Below are 23163 nucleotides of genomic sequence, written 5' to 3'. Positions count from 1 at the left end.
TACAAACTGGCTGCCACATTTCCTACATTTCAGACTTGTGAGCCTCACAAACAATTCTTCAATCTGACTGGTTAAGGGTGGCACGGTGGCACAGTGGTTAGCACTGCTGCCTCACAGCGCCAGAGACCTGGGTTTGATTCCCGGCTTGGGTCACTGTCTGTGTGGAGCTTGCACGTTCTCCCTGTGTCTGCGTGGGTTTCCTCCGGGTGCTCCGGTTTCCTCCCACAGTCTGAAAGACGTGCTGGTCAGGTGCATTGACCTGAACAGGCGCTGGAGTGTGGCGACTAGAGGAATTTCACAGTAACTTCATTGCAGTGTTAATGTAAGCCTACTTTTACTTTTAGATGCACAGTAGTTTATCCTTTTCACACAGGTTCCAGATCCTCTGTAGAGGTCACTGTGCCAAAAATGATTCCCTCATCATAGCATGTTCCCAAATAAAATCCCATCGAAAATCCGGGGGCAGGTACAAGTATAATAAATAGCTGACCTATTTAATACTCTACATTTCTTAAAATCTTCCACATGTTCTCTACATTACTCCCCTTTCCCATTAAATAGCTGTTTTTTTCTATTATTCTCAACAAAGCTTGTCATTTTCCTATTTCTTATTCACCATGTTATTTTCCAAGTCTCTGACTACATAGTATTCTCATTTTTTTCCTTCTCTTGTCATGCAGTATATGCCATACTTACTGGCTTAATCTTTTGCCCATTTATTCTTTTCTATGCAGTAGTCTTTTGTGCTCACTCCCTAGTTGTCACTGTTTCTGTGAACATTGTTTTCAGTCATTCTTCATCCTAAAACATGTAGCTTTATTATTATTAATAGTGGCAAGTACTTTTAAATGAATTTTATTCCACTATACCAGACAGTTTTAAGGTGAGTCTTGCTTTTGTAGTTAACACTTCAACTAAACTGAATGATTGAATAATTGTGTTAGAATTTATTCAAAGCAATCCATTATTCTCTTTATTTTACATGACTGTAAAATGAGATGTTATTGGGAACTCGTAAGTATAGCTCTTTTACATAAATCTGGTTAATTGCAAACTTTTTCCTTCACTCTGGGTTGTATTTGACAGGGTTGAATTTCTGATACTGCATGGGATATTCAGTTCCTTTCATTTCATTAATGTGTTTTTTGCATATGCCTATTATGCTGAATGCCTCCAGGTAAAAGAAGTAAATACATTAGCTAAGTTTTCTACAACAACAGCTTGCTTCTGCTAATTCCCTTCTGTCTATGTTAGATGGCAGATCTTCAATTAAATTACAAAAGCTCATATGTTGCTCTTCATCCTTTTCTGAAATGCCCCTTTCTGTTTAATTGAATTGTAATTTCACATGGTCTTATCCACCATGTGGATATTCTGGATTTTCTCAGATGCTTAGTTCTAATCTGAGTTGTATGTGTCAGTTTTTAGAAGTCAGCTGAAACATGTCCCCTAATTATAAAATGTCATAATCTTTGCTCCTGAAATTAACACACATGAATGAAAGTAATGATTTATCCTTTAAGCATCAGGGTTGTTGTAGTAATTACAAAGATTGGCGACCACCAGTTAACATAATGAACTACAACGGTTTATTTATAGGCAATAAAATATACAGCGTACTTCCACATGTAATTTCACATGGTCTTATCCACCATGTGGATATTCTGGATTTTCTCAGATGCTTAGTTCTAATCTGAGTTGTATGTGTCAGTTTTTAGAAGTCAGCTGAAACATATCCCCTAATTATAAATAGGGGGAATTGCCTTGTCTTCCTTGAAAAGCCCTAAAAGCAGCTTATGGATGTTAACACTTCCAGCTCTGGGATCTACTAGAACAGAAATCCGACAGTGCAGAAGGAGGCCATTCAGCCCATCAGGCCTGCACCGACAACAGTCCCACCTAGGCCCTTTCCATGTATTTACCCTGATAATCGCCCTGATACTAAGGGGCAATGTAGCATGGCCAATCCACCTAACCTGCACATCGTTAGACTGTGAAAGGAAACCGGAACACCCGGAGGAAACCCACACAGACAGGGGGAGAACGTGCAAACTCCACGCGGACAGTAACCCGAGGCTGGAGTTGAACTTGGGTCCCTGGTGTTGTGAGGCAGCAGTGCTAATTACTCTGGCCGCCCCGCCTCCTGCACTCTGCCTGCCAAAGCCGGTGTTCTGGCACCAAAATCCCTGCACCTGCTCCCCATTGTAAATTCGGACCACTTGACCTTCCCAGAGTACGCCCCTTGAAGGGTCCAGCTACCAAACCTTCCCTCTTCAAGTCCCTGATTATATAATATGTAAATAACTTGCATATCTTCCAAAACATTAGCAATGATGAATATTTTGAACACAGTTTATCAGAAACTCAGTCAGACGGGGACTTTCTCTTTCTCTAGGAGTGATGTGGTTAAACTGTAGAGATAGTTTGGGTTGGACTTGCTTCACTAAGACACTCTCCTGGAATCTGTGCCTCACTTCTCACTATTTGCTCAGTTTCATTGGGAACAGCAGGTTGGCCTGCTCCTGGCTAATCAGCCACTTCATCCCTTGGACAAACAGCAACACTACTTACTGGCACAATTGGATCAGGCAGTAGCACTGGATCTTGGGTTGGCTTTCGCCTCCTCAAATGATCTATGTGTTTCTTCACTAACTTGTCCTGCACTTTCACTTCATAAGACAGTGACCCTGTCCTGTCCACCACAATTCCTGAGACCTAATTTGGTCCATTTTCAAAATTCTTCACAAAGACTGGATCGTCTATCTCAAAGGTTCTTTCCACTTTTGACAAATCATAGTTCCTTTTCTGGCAATTCTGCATTGTCTCCAGCCTCCCTGCCAAATTTGGAACTAGTAGGCCCAACCTGGTTCTCAAGCATTGACCCATTAACTGCTCAGCTGGAACTATTCTGGTAATGTTATGATGGGTGATTCTATAGGCTAACAGGAACAGCGCTATCTTAATTTCTAGTGATGCAGGTTGTTGCTTCTTCTAACCAGCGTTGAAAGTCTGAACTGAACATTTGGCCAATTCATTTGAGTAGGAGTGCTATGGCGCAGCTTGGATATGTTTTATACCATTAGATGTTATGAACTTCTGGAATTCACCATTTGTGAATGCTTGAGACAATGAAGATGCCCGACCTGGCCATTCCCATGGGCTAAGGGGAGGCCGTAGCTAGTAGCTTTTGCTGAAACTTGCACTGGTCTCATTGTTTCTGAACCCTTGGTGAGGCCATCAGATGTAGCTTCATGCTAGCATTTTCATTTTCAACATGCCTGGATGAGCACTACACAATTCTTCAAGTAATAACTCTCTTCCTGGTTTGGGGACCACTTTCGCTCCCCAAGGGATGACACTATCCTCACAACTGAGCTCATGCTTTCTGAGCTGATGAGGTTTGATTTCCCCTGAAGCACTCTCATTCCATCACCCGTGCAGTATTATGAATTTAATCTTCAATAACAGTGGGTCTCCATTAGTTCAGTACGTAATTTGTTGTGCTGTTACAGAGAGTCCAGAAAATTTAAAACTACTACAATCTGGTGTGGGACTGGAGGGAGTGGCGTGCTTTTGGGATTTAAGGCATCTGTGTTGGCTATGTGAACCCCTGACTGATGTCCAAAGGTATATTTGTAAGCTGACAAGAACAGTGCCCATCACCGCATTCTAGCAGAAGCAATTTGGGGAATTGCCTTGTCTTCCTTCAAAAGCCCTAAAAGCAGTTTATGGTCTGTGATGATAGTAAAATGTCTCCTGCAAATTTATTGAAGAAGCTTCTTGATGTCAATAATATGGGGCAGCACGATGGCACAGTGGTTAGCACTGCTGCCTCACAGCACCAGGGACCCGGGTTCGATTCCTGGCTTGGATCACTGTCTGTGTGGAGTCTGCATCGGTTTCCTCTGGGTGGTCCAGTTTCTTCACACAGTCCGAAAGACATGCAGGTTAGGTGCATTGGCCATGCTAAATTCTCCCTCAGTGTACCCGAACAAGCACCAGAGTGTGGCGACTAGGGGATTTTCACAGTAACTTCAATGCAGTGTTAATGTAGTAAATAAAAATAACAGCTAGGCCTTCTTTTTCCATCTGTAAGTATCCTTTTTCCGCACCTGGCAGGGTTCTTGATACATATCTGATGGGGGTCTGTCTTGTTAGAGAGGTCAACATGCACCTATAAACATGTTGGCTGAAGTTCCTGCTTAACTTATTTCAAAGCCTCTTTTCGTAGTGTTTTCCAAAACCATCTCTGGCACTTCTTTAACAATGCCTGCAACAATGCTAGTAATGTAGCATAATAGTTGACCATCCCATGGAAGGATCTGAGTTCTGAGGAGTTCCTAGGGGCTCGTGCCTCCTTAATCACTCTCACTTTGTCCTCCATGTGGCGTAACCCTGAGCATCCACCCAGAGCCAAGATAAGCTATCTCACCTACTTCAAAGGTGTGCTTTTCTCTTCTAAGGTGCACTCCTGCCTTCTGGAATCTCTTCAAAACTTCATCCAAATTTGTCAAATGTTCCTCATCAGTGGACCCTGTTATTACGATGTCATCCAAATAAACGACAACTCTGAGCAAATCCTGCAGCAAACTCTCCATAGTTTGTTGGAAGATGGTGCAGGTCGATGAAACCTCAAATGGTCGATGTGTCTATTGATAAAACCCTTTATGTGTATTTATGGTGACATAAGTTCTTGATGTGTCATCTAGTTCTAACTGTTGGTAGTCAGCATGGCTTTATTAAGGGTCGGTCATGTCTTACAAATTTGATTGAATCCTTTGAGGAAATGACAAGGAGGATCGATGAGGGTAGTGTTACTACAGCTGTAATTAGCTTTGAAGAACGTAGTATTTACCTAATGTTTTGCCAGTGTGGTTGATCTTGGAAATTTTAAAAATAAAAGAAAGACAGTAACCTTGCCATGGAGGCTGCACAACACTACACTTAAAGCCTTGATTATTTATAACTATACTTTTTACAGAAAGTCTTTGAAAAGAAGATTTTCTAATCACCATGTGCTGGTGCAAATTGTGATTAATTTTAAGTTATTTTAAATTTTCAGTGGCATCTTTTGAAACATTGCTTGTTGCCCGTATTTTTTGAATCAATTGCTGTATATTACCAGTGGCTTCTGTGTACATCTGAAACAAATAGCTTTGTTCTCTTTATGTCATAATGTGGAGATGCCGGCATTGGACTGGGTGGGCACAGTAAGAAGTCTCACAACACCAGGTTAAAGTCCAACAGGTTTATCTGCAATCACGAACTTTTGGAGCGCTGCTCCTTCATCATGTCAGTTTAACCAAAGTACTAATTTGTGTGAGGACGTCTGTTTCCCTTTGGTTTCGTGGCATTTCATGATCAGACAGCACAGCAAAGTTTCTTAAAATATAGCTATTAAGAAAAGGCAGAGGAAACAAGTGGCTCAGTGGGTTTGAATACACTTCTTTCATCTTTGATACTTGGATTCAAAACTAGCCCAGATTGATGTAATGAAAGTCTTCTCTCTTTCTCTGTTAATGAATTTGAGCCAAATTTCAAGCCAGGCTCAATTGGGAATGCAACAACAGCACAGCACTGTCCATAATACAACACTAATTGACAACAGGATAGCATCTCACCCAGAGAGGCCATGTGGACGATTGGTACAGAAAGTAAAATGTTGCACGAGGGACACTTTTTTGAAATTTAAATTATGGCATGTTATGGGACTAATTCTTCCATCACTCCATGTGGCCATATTGTAAATGTGTTCTTCTCCTCTGTTTAGTGTTTGGTTATATTTTCTTTTCCGGGAAGACAGAAATCAAAGTAAATTTGGGCTTGCTAAATACATGCTATCCAAAGTGTTAGAATTATCACTTTTTTAAATTATGCACCGACGTTAGGCTAATTACAATTTTTAGGCAAAGCTTTCAAAAGACCAATATTTTGGATGAAACACTCCAGTAATGAAAAACAATTTTCATTGTGCTTTAGAATTATTATTGTTGTGCCCATAGATTATGATTTAGCAAAATGGTAAGCATATTATTTTCAAATGCATTTACAATGTGCAAGCAGAGAATTTTGTCTCTCTGCATTGTGTTGTGCCTGACCTGAGCCTGCCTGATAGCAGCATTGGCTGCTTAATGCAACAAAAAAAATGTCACCCATTTCCAGCAATTTGATGAGTATGAAATTTACTAAAATATAAATTAGGTTGATGGTTCTATAGAAGAAAACAATCCAAGCACAGGTCTGCTTATTTCTGTCAATATTTGTCAAGAGAGCTGGATTTTTAAACGAGCTATTTCCTTTCCTTTTTTTTACATCTGTTACACAGATCCATCTGGTAGCAAGTACCTTCAGAGCTGCCTCTCTGATGAGCTCCATCCACATCAGGATCCTGTATTAGCAAAATGATTTACAGAGGCCTATATTTTAACTTTTCTTTTCTAGTATCTGTCATACAAGCCGAAATCCATATTTTGGAGAAGAGGATGGATGTGATTATCATTTTGTAACTGAGCAAACATTTGAAGAAATGATCCGACTGGTAAGAATTCTCCTAACATCAGAGGCCCATGTTAAAGAATTGGACATCATGAATTCATAATGTTCTTTTCTTAAACACTTTTGGAACTTTTCCAGAATTTTTAAAGAGGTGGAATTGGTGGTGGGTTTCAGGTAAAATGTGCCAAATATACTTTATTACATTTGCTTGAACTTTGAGGACATCTGTTTGAACGTCTTGAATTTACCCCTCTCACCATTTGCCATTCACATCCCATCAACCTTACACAGCACCAAGACTACCTTGGTCAAAGCTGTCCTATTTGACTGCTGTCCTATTCTTTTTCATCCTTTTCAAATGTCTCTGGAGTCTTTGATTTGATGGACCAATTTGATCCTTCCATTCAATGGCCGACCTCCATGGTAATTATTCTTTCATGGTTTCACTCGTACATGTCCCATTTTACCAGCACATCTGCAATCCCTTCTTTTCCTGTGCTAACACAGTCTTTTCTAACATGCCACAATGTTCTATCCTCCTAGCTTTTCTATTCCTTAATAAATGCTGCGTCTGATGCTCCATCCATCCATCCTAAAAGTGGGGCAGGTTTGATAGATCAGCTGGACTGTTCTTTCCTGTCAGTTTTTTATGCCCATATGTGAGACAGTATGTGTAAGCACAGGGTCAGATTTATACTAGCAACACCTTTGCCTCTTTCCTCCCCACTCTACAACAGTTGCTGTGCAATGTATGACATTGTGAATGAACCAGAACTTCTTCCAGTTACTAAAACTAGCTATCATGTTGGTTTTCACCAGAAATGTACTTTAGGCTAAGATTCTAACTCCCGCTACAACTGAGGATGCCTTGAATGTGAATAACCATCAAATCACATAGCACGTTAGCCTATTCTCATCCAACTCATTCCAAACTCTGCCAACCACGTCCTGTCCCATTAAGTCATGCTCACATATTACCCTTGACCTCACTGCCCTACTCTACTTTCTTCTGACCTAGCACATTGATTTCAAAATTCTCATCTTTGTTTACAATCCACAATTTATCTTATGTCCTCTAGCTATACATCCCAGCTTACTGTTGTTCTTCTTCTGAATCGGGGTTATGGTACTTACCTTTCTTCTTCCACTCCAATGTTGGTTGCAAAATCTTTAGTTATGAGAGCCCTGCGCTTATGAATTTGGTTCTTAATTTCCTCTACTTTATGACGTGTCACATAATTTCAAAAACTTCATCAAAACCTTTGGGCAGGATCTTCAGCCCACCTTCTCCATCTGTGAGACTGGAGGTGCAGGCTCAAAATGCAGAGAGTTCGGAAAACATGGTTCGCACCAGTGTGGGTGGGTAGCTCAGAGGCCTTACTTTCCTTCATATCGGGTCGCTGAGGGGACCTGCTGGCTGCCAAGCAGGTATCGCTTCCTTGTTCCTTCATGCTGGGTTTGCATTCAAACACTAGCTGAGTGGGTGCCCTTCCTTGTTGGGAGCTGCAAACTGGGTGAGGGTGGCCGCAACAGAGGGGCAGTACAAGGTGTGACTATGAGCTCCTGGGGTCCTGCTTTGCAGAGAGGGCAGGCTGCAAGGGCAGTGTGGGGCTATCAGTGATGGGGAGCTATGCTGCCTCATGAGGCATAAAGATCCTCTCACTTGGGGGAGGGTGAATGCAGTGAAGTCTACAACCGTCTCACTCTGTCAATAGTGTGAGGCCAGAGGGGATTACTGGACAGGAATTTCAAATCCACTTCTCTGTGAACTCTGTCAGGTAAGACAATGAGAGGGTGTTGCTCGCTCTCGTTCAAGGCTGCTTAACTGCACATCATTGGAGACCTTGAAGAATGAGGCTGCTCTCTGGGGAAATGCTTGAGAAACTAATTGTATATCTCAGGATTCAGCTGCGTCTTGTCAAGATGAATGTTGTTGCCAAAGCGACGAACTGATGATTCTTTGAGGAATCCAGCATGCCAGTTTAATATCCAGAGCTAGATCTAGTTACACATTCTGGAGACAAAGGTTAACCCTTTGGAACACCAAGAATGCAGAAGTGTCTTTCAATTCAAGCCTCAGTAGTACATAGCTTGCACTGTGGAGAACCCGTGGGTAAAGTAGAATGGTGATAGTGGCCACCACTCACCCTGTTCAATATCACGTCCAGCACCATTTTTGAGGTGCCCCATCAGGACGCAGACCTTATTGTCACACATTCCGTCTGATGCACTTTAGCGCTATGCAAGGTCACGACTTATGTTCTTGGGGTGGGGAATGTGTGGGTTAGATGCCATGAGACAACAGAGGCTGAACACTATTCACCCTGCTGGAATACAGAGGAAGCTATCCGGGGATGTGGCTGTAGTGTCAGAGGGGGTGGTGTGAGGGAGGGCAAAAATTCACACAGTAATGGGAAGCACTTGGATTGAAGTCACAGATACATGGGACAATGAGAGTCAGGGTTCTGCTAGGACTCCTCAGCATTCACTCTGCTGTTCTCACTCTTTCAGTGCATGATACAGGAGAATCATGGAGCCTGTTGAGTTGGCCTTTCTACTGATCGGCATTGACCAGCAGCAGAGACAATGACGCTGTGCGTGGCCAGGGAGCAGGACAATACATGGAGGAACAATGTTGGAGACAGTACCGGCCAAGAATCTTCCAGTGTCGATGTCCCTACCTTCAGTTGTCTGAACTGCAGTGTTGGAGAAGACTATCTGTCTTGGGGACAGTGGATGACCTCTGCCACACACTGCATGAGCTGACATCACATAGGGCTGGAGGACACCCAATGCCTGTGATCTTACAGGCTCCTTCAACTTACAGCTGCTCTGAACTTTTACGCTAGTGGTTTGTTCCAGGGCAGCACAGGGGACACCTGCGGCACCTCCCAATCTGCCGCTCACGAATGTATTAGGGAAGTGACCAGAGCCCGTTATGCCAGGGCTGATAGGTTTATCAATTTTGACCAAGGCCTATCTAGCAGGGATGCCCAGGTGCAAGGTCTGATAGACTGCACCCACATGGCTCTCAAGTCACCATGGCGGCATGCGGTATCATTCAGGAACTGCAAAGGATTCATTTGCAGGTGTGTGTCCATTTCCTGGAGAGCACCCAGGACAATGACATCTTGGGCTGCTTTCAAATTCCAGCTGTCTTTGAGGGAGAGCAGCGGCTGGAGAGATGGCTCCTTGGGAACAAGGGATACCCACTCAGGAGGTGGCTGATGATGCCGGTGCGGAGATTTCAAACACCAGCAGAGACTCCATATCATGAGGCTCACGCTTCAACGCACATGTTGGTGGAGCAGATGATCAGCTCTTGAAGATGCATTTCTGGTGCCTGGAGGTGCCTGGCAATGCAACCCCTGGAGGGTCTCCTGCATTATTGTGGTCTGCTGCACTCTCCACAACATAGTGCTGCAGAGGGGAGACAACCTCGACCGGGAAAAGATGGGCAAGTGCCAGATATCCTTGAATGGGTTGGATGTTGAGGAGGGCAGTGGGCCTGATGATGCTGCGGCAGAGAAGGAGGAAGAAAGTTGGGCAGTGCACAGGGCCAGAATTGGCAATGAGCAAGGAATGCCCTGATTGCCTCGCTTTGGGGACAAGCAGGAGTAGCAGGTGGTGAGGTCTCCCACAGCAGATGCAAGGTCAAACCAATGCTGTAGTGCTAGCATAATCTAATGATTAGGTTGCACGTTTGCGTTGGCAGGGGGCTGCAGGCATTGTCCTGACTCTGTAGGAAAATGAAGATGACTCAAGGACAAAGTGATGCGTCTCTAATCCTCAGCGGTATGTCTGACTGCTGCTTAACAGAGATTGCATCGCCCTGCCAATGAATTGGCACATCATGGGGTTCATCAAAGCTGGAATGATAGCCACAGGCACTGCACGTCCCTCTAAGTATTTGGCCAGGTTTTCACTTTCATCTTACACCTGAGGTGGGCAGGCAGTCAGCACCTCGACAGCCCCTTGGCCTCTCCCGCTTGGAAGAAGAGGTGCGAAATTGAACAGAAATTGAAATCTAGTCCTCATTGATGGGTCGGGGGGGTTGCTCCTTCCATGTACTGGGACTCGGAAAGGATGATTGGGGAATGGGGGGTGCGGGATTGCCTGTAGCAGGTCTTCTTTACTCTGTCCTCAGTGTGGGAGGGACAGAGCACAATCATTCTCATACTCCACAGGAATGAAGCACCGAGTGTGTGCGTGGGTTCACCGAGATTGGCAGCATGAAATAATAGGATAGAGGCTCTGCGAGTGAATGGAGTGATTTATTATTTGTTACTGTATATAGTGGTGACCTCTCTACACTTGTGTCTATTTTCACTCATGCCAACAAGTTTTCTACCACTTCTTAATCTTCCTCATCCTCTCACAATGTCTATGCGCTCCCTCAGGACCCGCTGCTGAAGTTGAGAAGGTCAGCTGACTTCCACACCCTGTTGCGTGAGATGACCTTGGCAGGTGTCCCCTGGGGGGGGGGCTGGACATTGAGGACCCTGGCCTGTTTTTGGGCAGCATTGGTGTTGCAGTGCTGTCCCCGTCAATGTGAGGGGCTGAAAGAGTGTCACTCACAGGGAAGGGGGCTGAGATATGCTGGACACCCCCAGAGTCTCCTGGGTGGAAGGCCCCAGGCTGTGCATTAGACGATCCCCATGCATTCGGCTGCTCGATGGGTGCAGTGGTCTTCCGTGGGATAGAGGGGCAACTGGAATGAGGTCCAGAAGTCCCACCACCCACTGGCGCAGAGACTGATGAATTCCCACCAGTGCCTGCACCATGCAGTTGAAGCCTTGCACCATGGAATTCATGCCCTCAGACATGGAGGTCATGAGGTGAACCATGGTGTGGACTTCTGCCGTGGAATGCACATCCTGCACCAAGGCCTCCACTGCAGCGCTGTGGTGTTGGCCTCATTGCGCTGGAGTGACGGCACCATCTCCTCAGACAGAAGGTGCAGGAATCCTCCAGTTGGCCTTGCAGTCCAAGGAGAGATGCTGTCATCCCCTCCTGATGCTCGCGACTCTGCCTTTGCAGTTCGATCAGCTCTGGTACAACTGGACCCTGGAGCACGTCATCAGCCAGGGGCCCAGCAGAGTCCTGCCAGTTTCTTGGGATATCACTGCCTCCACCTGCTGTGGATCTTCAGCTGTGAGGTGAGTGACCCAAAAGCCTGCCTACTTAGTGATCTCACCGAGGTGTGAGTATCTGCGCTGGTGCAGATGCAGGTGACAGCTGTGATGCATCTTCAACAGTGGGGTTCAAAACATCTTCCTCGGAGCTTCTCTTGTCTAGAAGGGGCCGTGAGGATGGTCCGGTCGCTCGGCTGCTTTGCCTGCCAGAGAAGGGAGATGTCATTAGTGCATCACAGGGGATAAAATAGAGGACATTGATTACTCGAGGAATTTGTCTGCTGCCCCACTTCACCATTATCGCAGGCGCGAGGGCTCTCTGCTCAAATTGTGTGAGGGTTCTGAGCTCCAGCATTAAGGTTCAAGCATATTAGCTCAGTGACAATGAAGGAATATTATTACAATTCCAATTCAAATGGTGTGTGATTGGGAGGGAAACTAGGAGGTGGTGGTGTCACCCTGTACCTACTCCCCTGTCCTTCCAGGTCGTAAAGATTGAAGATTTTGTTGAAAAAACCTTCTTCTTATGTGACCCAGTGTCATACTTTGTTTAAGACCATAAGACATAGGAGCAGAATTACGTAACTCGGCCCATCGAGTCTGCTCCGCCATTCAATCATGGCTGATATTTTTCTCACCCTCATTCTTCTGCCTTTTCCCCATAACCCCTAATCCTCTTATTAATCAAGAACCTATCTATCTCGAAAAAACAGTCAATGAGTTGGCCTCCACAGCCTTCTGCGGCAAAGAGTTCCACAGATTCACCACTTTCTGGCTGAAGAAATTCCTCCTCATCTCTGTTTTAAAGGATCATTCCTTTAGTCTGAGGTTCTAGTTTTTCCTACAAGGGCGGCACGGTAGCATAGTGGGCGGCACGGTAGCATAGTGATTAGCACTGCTACTTCACAGCTCCAGGGACCTGGGTTCGATTCCTGGCTTGGGACACTGTCTGTGCGGCGTTTGCACATTCTCCCCGTGTCTGCGTAGGTTTCCTCTGGGTGCTCCGGTTTCCTCCCACAGTCCAAAGATGTGCGGGTTAGGTTGATTGGCCAAGCTAAATTGCCCCTTAGTGTCCCAGGATGCGTAGGTTCGAGGGATTAGCGAGTAAATATGTAGGGATACAGGGATAGGGCCTGGGTGGGATTGTTGGCGGTGCAGACTCGATGGGCCGAATGGCCTCTTTCTGCACTGTAGGGTTTCTATGTTCTATGTCCTATGTAAGTGGAAACATCCTCTCCATGTCCACTCTATCCAGGCCTCGCAGTATCCTGTAAGTTTCAATAGGATGTCCCCTCATCCTTCTAAACTTCAATGAGTACAGACCCAGAGTCCTCAACCGTTCCTCATTCGAGCTCTTCATTCCAGGGATCATTCTTGTGAACTTCCTCTGGACCCTTTCCAAGGCCAGCACATCCTACCTCAGATACGAGGCTCAAAACTTCTCACAATACCCCAAATGGTGTCTGACCAGAATCTTATACAGCCTTACACATCCCTGCTCTTGTATTCTCACCCTCTCGACATGAATGCTAACATTGTATTTGCCTTCCTAACTGTTGACTGAACCTGCATGTTAACCTTAAGAGAATCTTGAACAATGACTCCCAAGACCCTTTGTGTTTCTGATTTCTTAAGCATTTCCCCATTTAGAAAATAGTCTATGCCTCCATTCCTCCTTCCAAAGTGCATAACCTCACACTTTTGCACGTTGTATTCCATCTGCCTCTTCTTTGCCCACTCTCCTGGCCTGTCCAAGTCCTTCTGCGGCCCCCCTGCTTCCTCAACACTACCTTTCCCTCAACACATCTTTGTTTTTAATGCTCCTGTAAAGCACGTTGGGAAGTTTCATAATGCTAAAGGTTATATAAATCTAAGTTGTTGCTGAATATCAAAAGAAGGTGGCTTGATTCTTTGTTGTTGGATATGGTCGTCGCCTGGCACTTGTGTGGCACGACTATTACTTTACATTTATCAGCACAAGCCTAAGATTGTCCAATTCTAGCTGGCATGTGAATACAGATTGTTTCGTTATGGACGAGTTGAGAGTGGCACTTGAACATTGTGCAGTCATCAGAAAACATCCCCAGTTCTGACCTGATGATGGAGGGAAGGTCATTGATGGCTGCATATCAGGCACTGTTCTAAGGAACTCCTGCAGTGATGTCAACAATCAATTTCATGCCAATGAAATTGGTAAATTTCTGTCTGGTAAAAAGAACATAATATTCTTTATAGAACTATTGTAAGTATTCAATGATTAATAAGAGTCGCATCCTGTATTCCCTTGTTTGAGACCTCAATAGCAACATCCTACTCTTCTTGACAGGTATTTTATAAGTTGTCACCTTTCTCTCTTGGGACCATCCTACATCATAGAGAATTTGGGCCAGCAAGGGGACTATCCAAAGGTGGCCAGACATGCTTTCACCTTGTGGAAAAATATCTGTGCAGTAGATCCCCATAACATGGCCCAAATCAGGAAACTCACTTTGCTGGGAAATCTACACTTAGACCCTTGATCCTGTGACCTGGAATTCAGCATTTTGGAGCAACAGTTTTCTGTGACCCTTCTTCCATTTCACATTTTTAATCTGTTATTTGAAAGGGAAAACGTGACACAGAGTATAATCCGATAGAACTTGTTTAAATTTCACTTTATAATCCGAGTACTGCTGTCTTTTATTTTATTGGGACAGGTGCAATTTTTCCCTTTGTTCATTTGCAGTCCCCTGTTTTTTTTTCTTAGAATCCCTACAGTACAGAAGGAGGCCATTCGGCTCATCGAGTCTACACTGACCACAATCCCATCCAGACCCTATTCTTGTAACCCCAGATATTTACCCTGCTAATCCCCCTGACACTAGGGTCAATTTACCATGACCAATCAACCTAACCCGCACATCTTTGGAGTGTGGGAGGAAACCGGAGCACCCGGAGGAAACCCACGCAGACACGGGGAGAATGTGCAAACTCCACACAGACAGTGACCTGAGGCCGGAATTGAACCCAGGTCCCTGGTGCTGTGAGGCAGCAGTGCTAACCACATTGCCACTATGATGCCCAAAATAAAACAAACCAGGGCTGGAATTCTCCAGCCATTCACGCCACCGGGATTCTCTGGTACCGCTTCAGTGAACGGAAATTTGGCCAAATTCTCCGTCCTCGCTTGCAGCGGTGGCAGGGCGTGAATAGCCAGAGAATTCCATTCCACGCCTTCCCATGCTCTGCCCCTCGCCCGCTCTGATTCCCGCGGCAGGTGGGCCAGTAGAATTCCGGCCCAACTATCCGGAGCTCAGTGGGTGGTGCTTTGTACTGGTTGGGCAGTTCTGTTCTTTGATTCTCCATACCTGCTTTCTCCTGTGAGAATGACCTTGAAACTGCTAACTGTCTAATTGACCATACACCAACCATGTTGGGAGGCTGTGCATGGGACTTGCTACCAGGATTCTGGGCATCCCTGAAAAGGAGAGAAGCCTGAGTTAATTCCGACATGATTCAGTCTCTCACCATGAGGTAGCACCTTGCATTGCCTCTCTTTATAATTCTCTATTATGATAGAGCTTGGTATGTGCTCAGTAAGATAGGAGAATTATACGTCTAATTCTTTGCAATGCCTGATTAAAAGTCATACCTGAGCCAAACTCTGATCAAAACCCAAAAATCCTGTACTTCAAAACTTAAATTCAGAAACTGTTGAAGGACGTAACAATTAAATAGAGGGCAAATCACTGTGACGACAGGGATACTGTGTTTATTTCACCACAGTGAAGAAGCAGTTACTGATGAGCCTCAAGTGCTCTGTACTCTGCATTCCATCTGTCACGCTGTGTGATTCTCTTTATTATACACTTGTTCACTTTAATCACCAGTGTTTTCCAATTTTCCCCTCTCCTGAAGGCGATGAGTCATGGTAGCCTACTGCTGGTGACTCACGGGAGCTGATAGCGCTCCAGAAGTTCATTGGTGAGTCAATGCTCAAATCTGAATTGAGGCAGTAACTGCCAGCAGTGACCTTGGGAAGCATTATAGCAGAGTCCTATTCCTCAGCATCCAGGGGGTGGGGCAGGGGGAAGGAGCAGGATAACGGTCAGGCTTTTGGGTGCTCACATTTTTCACTTCAGCCCAGCAAATTGAGGATGGTGTCAGTGGTCTCACTGCTGTACAGGCTTAAAGCAGCTAATTAGGCATAAATAGGAATCTGAAATAAAAGCATAATATGCCATTGATACTCAGCAGATTAGGCAGCATCTATGGAGAGAAACTGAGTTTAATGTTTCAGGTTGATGACCTTTTTGCAAGAACTAGTAAATAGGATTCTATAGGAATAGAAATTAAGCTGAAGGTTCTCCTTACTGTGTTTGGGACAGCACCAAGCCACGTAACACAATTGCCATTGAGCAAAACACTATTTTGAAGTAACAAAATTTGGCAGGAAATTCACTAGCCTTGGACCTGTTCCTGTGCCGTAATTTTCTTTGTTCTTTTCCCCGGAAGGGTAGGGGGTTTTAGTTCAGTCGGGCAGCATGGTTGGTATAGGCTTGGAGGACCGAAGGGCCTGTACCTGTGCTGTAATTTTCTTTTGTTCTTTGTTCTTTATATAACTAGACTTGTTAGGAAACCTTTTCGATAAGGCATCATAATGATTGTAGGCTTTGATGTAACACATAGCGATGATTCATGCTTCAAAGGAGTTTAAAGATTGATCTCATTTGCTTTTGATCGTTTTCTCTGTCATTTGCTTGGCATTTGTCCCTCGTGTCTGAAGGATCCTGGATTATTTATTATTGTTAAAAGTGCTGAATAAATGCAAGTTCTCACAGTTTGTATGTTTGGCTGTTGACTTGGGTGAGTGATGTCAGCTTGGTTTAAGCAGCAACTGTGTCAACTCTACTTCAGAAGGGTATTGATTCAAGTCTCACTCGAGGATAATCTAGGCCGGTAGTCCAGTTCATTACCAAGGGAATGCTAAATTGTGAGAGTCACTATCCTTTCAGGTAAACTTAAATGTTATTGGTATAATGGAAAGGTCATAGAGTTATGTACTTTGAAAATATGTGATCAAATAGGCCCCCCTTCATCTGGGTGTATTTTGTGACCTAGTTATCTAACGTGGTATGATATTTAGTATCATGCAGACTTTATGACTACATCACAATGCCTGCTGTTTTCATGTATGCTAATTTTCAAAAGAAAGTTTATCATAGCTGAAATAGTTTATTTTCAGCCTCATTGGTTTTTCTTTCTTTGGTATCTATAATGGTAATGTGCTGCCGGGGCCTTGATTTTCTTTCCATGTCTCTCCATCCCCAATTAAAATTAACCTTTCTAATTTTTTTGGTTTTTTTGCTGTTCAAATTAGATAATTTAAATATTTTCATTGCCTACTCTATTAATCTTACTGAGGCCAGTCTTCCGTCACCATCACCCTTTATTTACAACATGCTCAAAGTTCCGCTTGCCAGATCAAGCCCCAAAGCCCCGGGGTGGCACGGTGGCACAGTGCTACCTCACAGCACCAGGGACCCGGGTTCGATTCCTGGCTTGGGTCACTGCCTGTGCGGAGTCTGCACGTTCTCCCCGTATCTGTATGGGTTTCCTCCCCCAGTCCGAAAGACGTGCTGGTTAGGTGCATTGGCCATGCTGAATTCTCCCTCAGTGTACCCGAACAGGCACCAGAGTGTGGCGACTCGGGGATTTTCACAGTAACTTCATTGCTGTGTTAATGTAAGCCTATTTGTGACTACTAAATAAACTTTACTTTCCTCTCGTCTCTCGACTGCCGGCCTGAGTAGAGCCAGCTGGTTTTAAACCTCCCGCTGCTCCTTCCCCATTGGGCGAGCCTCCACTCACCAAATAGAGGGGTTAGTATTCTACAAGGCCCAGAGGAAGATCTATTGATGATCCCCTGTGGACATCAAAGCACCTACCTCCCCTGAGTAACAGAACTTTTAACTTTGTTAACTTGTAATAAATTGATGGAATCTTGCATTTCAGTAAAATTCACACAGTTAATGCAAAACTTGTATATAATACATATATAAAATTGGGACTGAAATCGCACACAAAATGTTTGGAGACAAACACTCAGCTGGAAGTCTGCTTTATGGGAATGTTACTTAAATGGATTAATGTCTCCACTGAATTGTAGAGGGAGAGGATTTTCAGATAGATACGCTTCTGTCCTCTAGTATCCTACTGAGTACTATGGGGCCTTTATGTTAAACTGTTCTTGCCTCCCGGTACAAATAGAACATTACAATCCTGCTGATCAGTAAAATATTCATCTAGTATTGTAACTGAAGTAAACAGGCTGGCTTGTGTATGGGGGAAGATTGCCTCTGTATGTAATTAAATCACAGTACAAAGTTTGGTTGTTACATGGCACACAGAGGAAATGTTCTCCCCATCATGTATTTATTGTTAAATTTTATGTTTTTGCTTTAAATTTCACACGTAGTCCAAGGAGGAGGCAGGACCCTTTTACCCCTTTTGTTTTTCAGAGTATGTTAAACTCCTCATTGCCAACACTCCATTCAGTCTATCTGATAGGGTAGATGTAGAGAAGATGGTTCCGGTTGTGGGACAATCCAAAACTAGTGGTTATAAATATAAGATAATCACTAATAAACCCATTAAGAAATTCAGGAGAAACTTTTTTGTTATCTGCAATGGTTAGAACATGAAACTCACCATCAGATGGAGTCATCAAGGCGAACATTGGAGATGACTTTTAAGGAGAAGCTGATTAAATACAAAGGGAAGAGGAATAGACAGAGATGTTCATAAAGCGAGATGAGGGAACAAAGAACAATACAGCACAGGAACAGGCCCTTCGACCCTCCAAGCCTGCGCCGCTCATGTGCCCAACTAGACCATTCGTTTGTACCCCTCTATTCCCAGTCTGTTTATGTGGCTATCTAGATAAGTCTTAAACGATCCCAGCGTATCCACCTCAATCACCTTGCTTGGGAATGCATTCCAGGCCCCCATCACTCTCTGTGTAAAATACGTCCCCCTGACATCTGTGTTGAACCTTGCCCCCCTCACCTTGAACCTGTGACCCCTTGTGTTCGTCACCTCCGACCTGGGAAAAAGCTTCCCACTGTTCACCCTATCTATGCCCTTCATAATTTTATACACCTCTATTAGGTCGCCCCTCATCCTCCGTCTTTCCAGGGGGAACATCCCCAGTTTACCCAATCTCTCCTCATAGCTGAGACCCTCCATACCAGGCAACATCCTGGTAAACCTTTTCTGTACTCTCTCCAAAGCCTCCACGTCCTTCTGGTAGTGTGGCGACCAGAACTGGACGCAGTATTCCAAATGTGGCCTAACCAACGTTCTATACAACCGCAACATCATATGCCAACTTTTATATTCTATGCCCCGTCCAATAAAGGCAAGCATGCCATATGCCTTCTTCACCACCCTCTCCACCTGTGCTGCCACCTTTAAGGATCTGTGGACTTGTACACCCAGATCCCTCTGTGTGTCTATACTCCTGATGGTTCTGCCATTTATTGTATAGCTCCCCCTTACATTAGAAGGAAGGTGAGAGGAAGCTCATGTGGAGCATAAACACCGACATAAGTAGGTTTGCCCTCTGTGACTAAAAGTATTCCTGGAGGCTTCAGCACAGAACTTGTCCCCATGCTCCAGCCACTAGTTGGCCAACACATCCAACCTTGGAACAAGAACAAGGGGCGCTGGAAAATCTCAGTAGGTCTGCCATCATCTATCAGGAGAGAGACACAGTTAGATCCTTTGTCGGAACATGCAACCTTGTGATGCACTGCCTTTGAACGCCAAAAGGAAAGCAAAAAGATTCAACACGTAATTGGATGATGCTTGACTGCTGGCCAAACAGCCTTTCTTCCTGTCTTCAATTTTTTTTATATCTCATAAAGAGAAATGTTCAAAGAAATTGACAAAAAAACTTTTTAAATGTCCTGTTGATTTGTCTCCAGAGTTGCACACAGCAATGTCCTGGAGACTGACCTTTAATTCCTGGAGACCACGGGTCAATCCTGGAAGGTTGGCAACATTAGATAGATTAGTTAGACTGAATGATCTATTCGTGTACTGTAACCAAAATTTACGGAGAAATTAAGTTTAAAGAGAATCCAAGAGGAAATAAAAGCAACATTTCATAAAGATGGCAATGTCTTGCCACCACTACCTGGTACAGATGTTATGCAGTCATATAGAATCATAGAATCCTACAGTGCAGAAGGAGGCCATTCGGCCCATCAAGTCTGCACCAACCACAATCCCACCCAGGCCCTATCCCTATAACCCCATGCATTTACCCTAGCTAGTCTCCCTGACAATAAAGGGCAATTTTTTTTTGCATGGCCAATGCACCTAACCCACACATCTTTGGACTGTGGGAGGAAACCCACGCAAACACGGGGAGAATGTGCAAACTCCTCACAGACAGTGACCTGAGGCCAGAATTGAACCTGGGTCCCTGGTGCTGTGAGGCAGCAGTGCTAACCACTGTGCCACCCTCATGATAGTTATCTGTCAAGACTTAGTGGGTGAATGAACAGTGCATGCTCATTATCATCCTATCCACTTGCTTTCTTGCCATCCACTCACCAGGGTGCACTACACACTTATCCAGATCCCTAAAAGCTGCACACTGTGATGGCATAACATTGACTGAGGGGGGAAACCAGTAGGCTGTCAGTAGGTGTGGAGCACACCATGCTACCTTGGGGGATACGGTCACAAGATACATGACCTCAAGCATTTAGGCAGAACCATTTTCATCACCAAATCTTACCAGTAATCATTGATGATATGGTGAAAATGGTTCGTCTGTGTAAGCACACAAAAGTGAATGAGAGCATTGAAATGTGAATGGCTCATGGCCCTTTTTTGCCGTACATTTCTATTTGTAGAATGTCACAGAGAGAGAAGCAAGGATAGGGATGGGTCCAGCTGCCCCACACTTTTCTGATCAGAACTTTCAGGTTTTGGTGGATTGTGGGAGAGGAGACCAATCCTCTACCCTCCTGGCTGGAGTAATCCACGTGCAGCAACCCAAGAAGACCTGGATTCAAATTGTGACTGCAGTGAGCACACGAGAGACCATCAGCACTCATGGATTCAGTGCTCGAAAATATTCAATAACCTACTGCTTTCCTGCAACGTGATTAGCTCCCCTCGTCCACTGAGAGGTCCAAGGGACCCTTCCCTTGCATTTTCTCTGTGTGACATTCTATGAATAAAAATGTAAGGCAAAAAGGGTCATAATCTGTGGGCTGCAGCCAAGGTGCAAGACGTGGCTCATACTTCTGCTTCAGGATTGAGGCTTTTATGTGTAAGCAGATCATGTAGGTGTGCACAAAACACATGTGAATGAGTATTATGTTGCACAGACATAGTGAAAAGCAATATCTCTCTATACACCATATATCAGGTTAATATAAATTCATGTTGTAGTTGCAGACCAAAAGGGTGAAGAATGTCATGGAGGTGGCCCAGCCTTGGGGTAGGTCAGTCTTTCAGATATGCATACAGATGGCCATGGAGATTGCCATGGTGTCTGACCAGCTGTTTATTGGTGATTAGCAGGATTAAAGGTGATGCTAAAATCACCCTGGTACATGGTGATAATAGTGGAGGTCATGCTGCCACTTTGCCCTGCACAATGGGACATTGGCATGAGAGGAAGTACAAGGATGGGATTGTGTCATATGGGCAGTTCCTCAGAGCATCCTGTCACTTACATGAAATTTCTCCAACAAGTGGAGGATTGGCAGGTGCTCATTTCAATGCTCCAGATCGACCATGCTGTCGCTAAAGCTCCACATCCCCTCCTCTCCCGCAAGCTCCAGTGCCTGCTCCTCAAAGGCGTTGAGGACCTGGATCTCAAGCACATCACCCCCTGTCTTCGCCCTCTCCGATGAGGGGGTGGCCCTCAGAGGGCAAGGGTTGTGACACTCTTGGGTGGGAGAAGGGAGGTGCAAGGGGGTCAGGGGCTGAAAGCATGCAAGGTGCTGAGGGTGGGGGATCTGGGGGTCATTTAGGGGGAAGATGCTAGATATGGTAAAACACTCACCCTTTCTCCCTGGATGAGGTCATTCAGTTTCTTGCAGCACTGCTTCCCAGTTCTCCTGGTCAGTGTCCTGGCACAAATGCATGTTGCCACTGCCTCCCAGGCTGCGTTTCCATCCCTTCCCCTGGGATGACGTCCTGCTGGAGGGAGGAGGGTGTCCTGCCTTATTTCCCACCTCCAGCAACCTGGCCAGATCAGCATCTGAGCTGGCTTCCTGGAGGCCATTTCTTCCTGCACTGCCTGCCTGTCTGTCCATCCTTGGGGTTTTTATGGAGCTGTCCTTTGTCAGGGCAGATCAGCTGCAGGCAGTTTGGGCGAGTCATGTGCCCATTAAAGCATTCCAGCAAGTTTAATGAAGTTTGCCTTCTTACCATGCAGGGGAAGCCAAGTCAGCACTTGCAGGTGGGCAGAGGGGAGCGGGGGTGGGGGGGGGGGGGGGGAGGGGGGGGGGGGGGTGAGATTTGTGCTTCTCTGATGATCGGGGGCAGGGGCGAGAGAGGGTCATGTCAGTCAGCCATCGGTGCTTGGGGGAGTGTTGAGGGGGTCTTGTGCAAGGGGGTCAGGTGGGGGGTGTAAGGGAGTCAGTAATGTGGGGGTCTCCTATGTCCAAGGAAGGGGAGGGGGAGGCTGTATCTGGCCTGGGGCAGGGGATGGGAGGTGGTTCTGTCAGCAAAGCTGTTTTTCTGTCTGGTTTTCCTGCACATATGCAGTGTGTGGCTCCGATCTGAACTGTTGGCCGTCTGGCCAATTAAGCCCCGCCCACTGCCTCTAGTAGCTAGAAACAGTCTAGACCATTTTTAAGACTTAGTGCATATGATTGGGTGTGAAAGCTTGCCCGAAAAATGGATCAGGAACTCTCCTGTTTTCACACTGGCTGGACACTGAGAAAAAAATCTTGTAAAATTCCACCCTATATCTTATGACACCCTGCCAAAAAAAATGAAGGCGGCATGCTTCATGCTGTCATACATGGAAGTAGGGCCTGAACATGCTGACAAAACCCTGGTGCACAGAGATTGGGCACTCCCCCCCCCCCCCCCCCGATCATCAGCCCATCCCCACCTCCCCCTCCCCGATCATTGACCCCTTCCCCCCACCCCGATCATTGGCCTCTTCTCCCCCCTCACCCCAATGGCTATCGCTGGCATCTCTAGCTCCTCCGTCTGCTCCCACCCCTTTTGGGGGGGATTCATCGAAATGAATCCCCCCAAAAGGCTTCCACTGGGGCCCACCCCTTGGCACTGCTGGGTTGTCAGTGCCAGGTTGGCATGGGCATGGTGTCAACCTGCCAATGCCAACCGGTGCCAAGGGACAGTGCCGGGGGGCATTGCCAGACCACTGTCTGGCCATGTCCCTCTCCCCTGGGGCTATACTTACCTTTGCGCCCCCTGGGGACACCACAACATCACATTGGTGCATTATCAATATATGGTGGGGAGGCAATATCTGGCGTTATGGGCATGAACC

At 45.4% G+C, this 23163-nt stretch overlaps 1 protein-coding gene across 1 annotated transcript in view; it reads left to right on the top strand.

The window, feature by feature from the left end:
- The window catches only part of lrguk (leucine-rich repeats and guanylate kinase domain containing), a 158735-nt gene that overhangs the window by 71345 nt on the left and 64227 nt on the right, over positions 1-23163 (top strand). Inside the window, exon 12 of the mRNA XM_078235820.1 lies at positions 6442-6538. Within this exon, the coding sequence (XP_078091946.1) occupies positions 6442-6538 (97 nt within the window). The remainder of the gene's footprint in view (positions 1-6441; positions 6539-23163) is intronic.

Source organism: Mustelus asterias, chromosome 19, assembly GCF_964213995.1.
Source record: "Mustelus asterias chromosome 19, sMusAst1.hap1.1, whole genome shotgun sequence".
NCBI classification, from domain to species: domain Eukaryota; kingdom Metazoa; phylum Chordata; class Chondrichthyes; order Carcharhiniformes; family Triakidae; genus Mustelus; species Mustelus asterias.
Note: the sequence above shows the minus strand (reverse complement) of the source record. Positions and strands in the feature narration are given on the sequence as shown.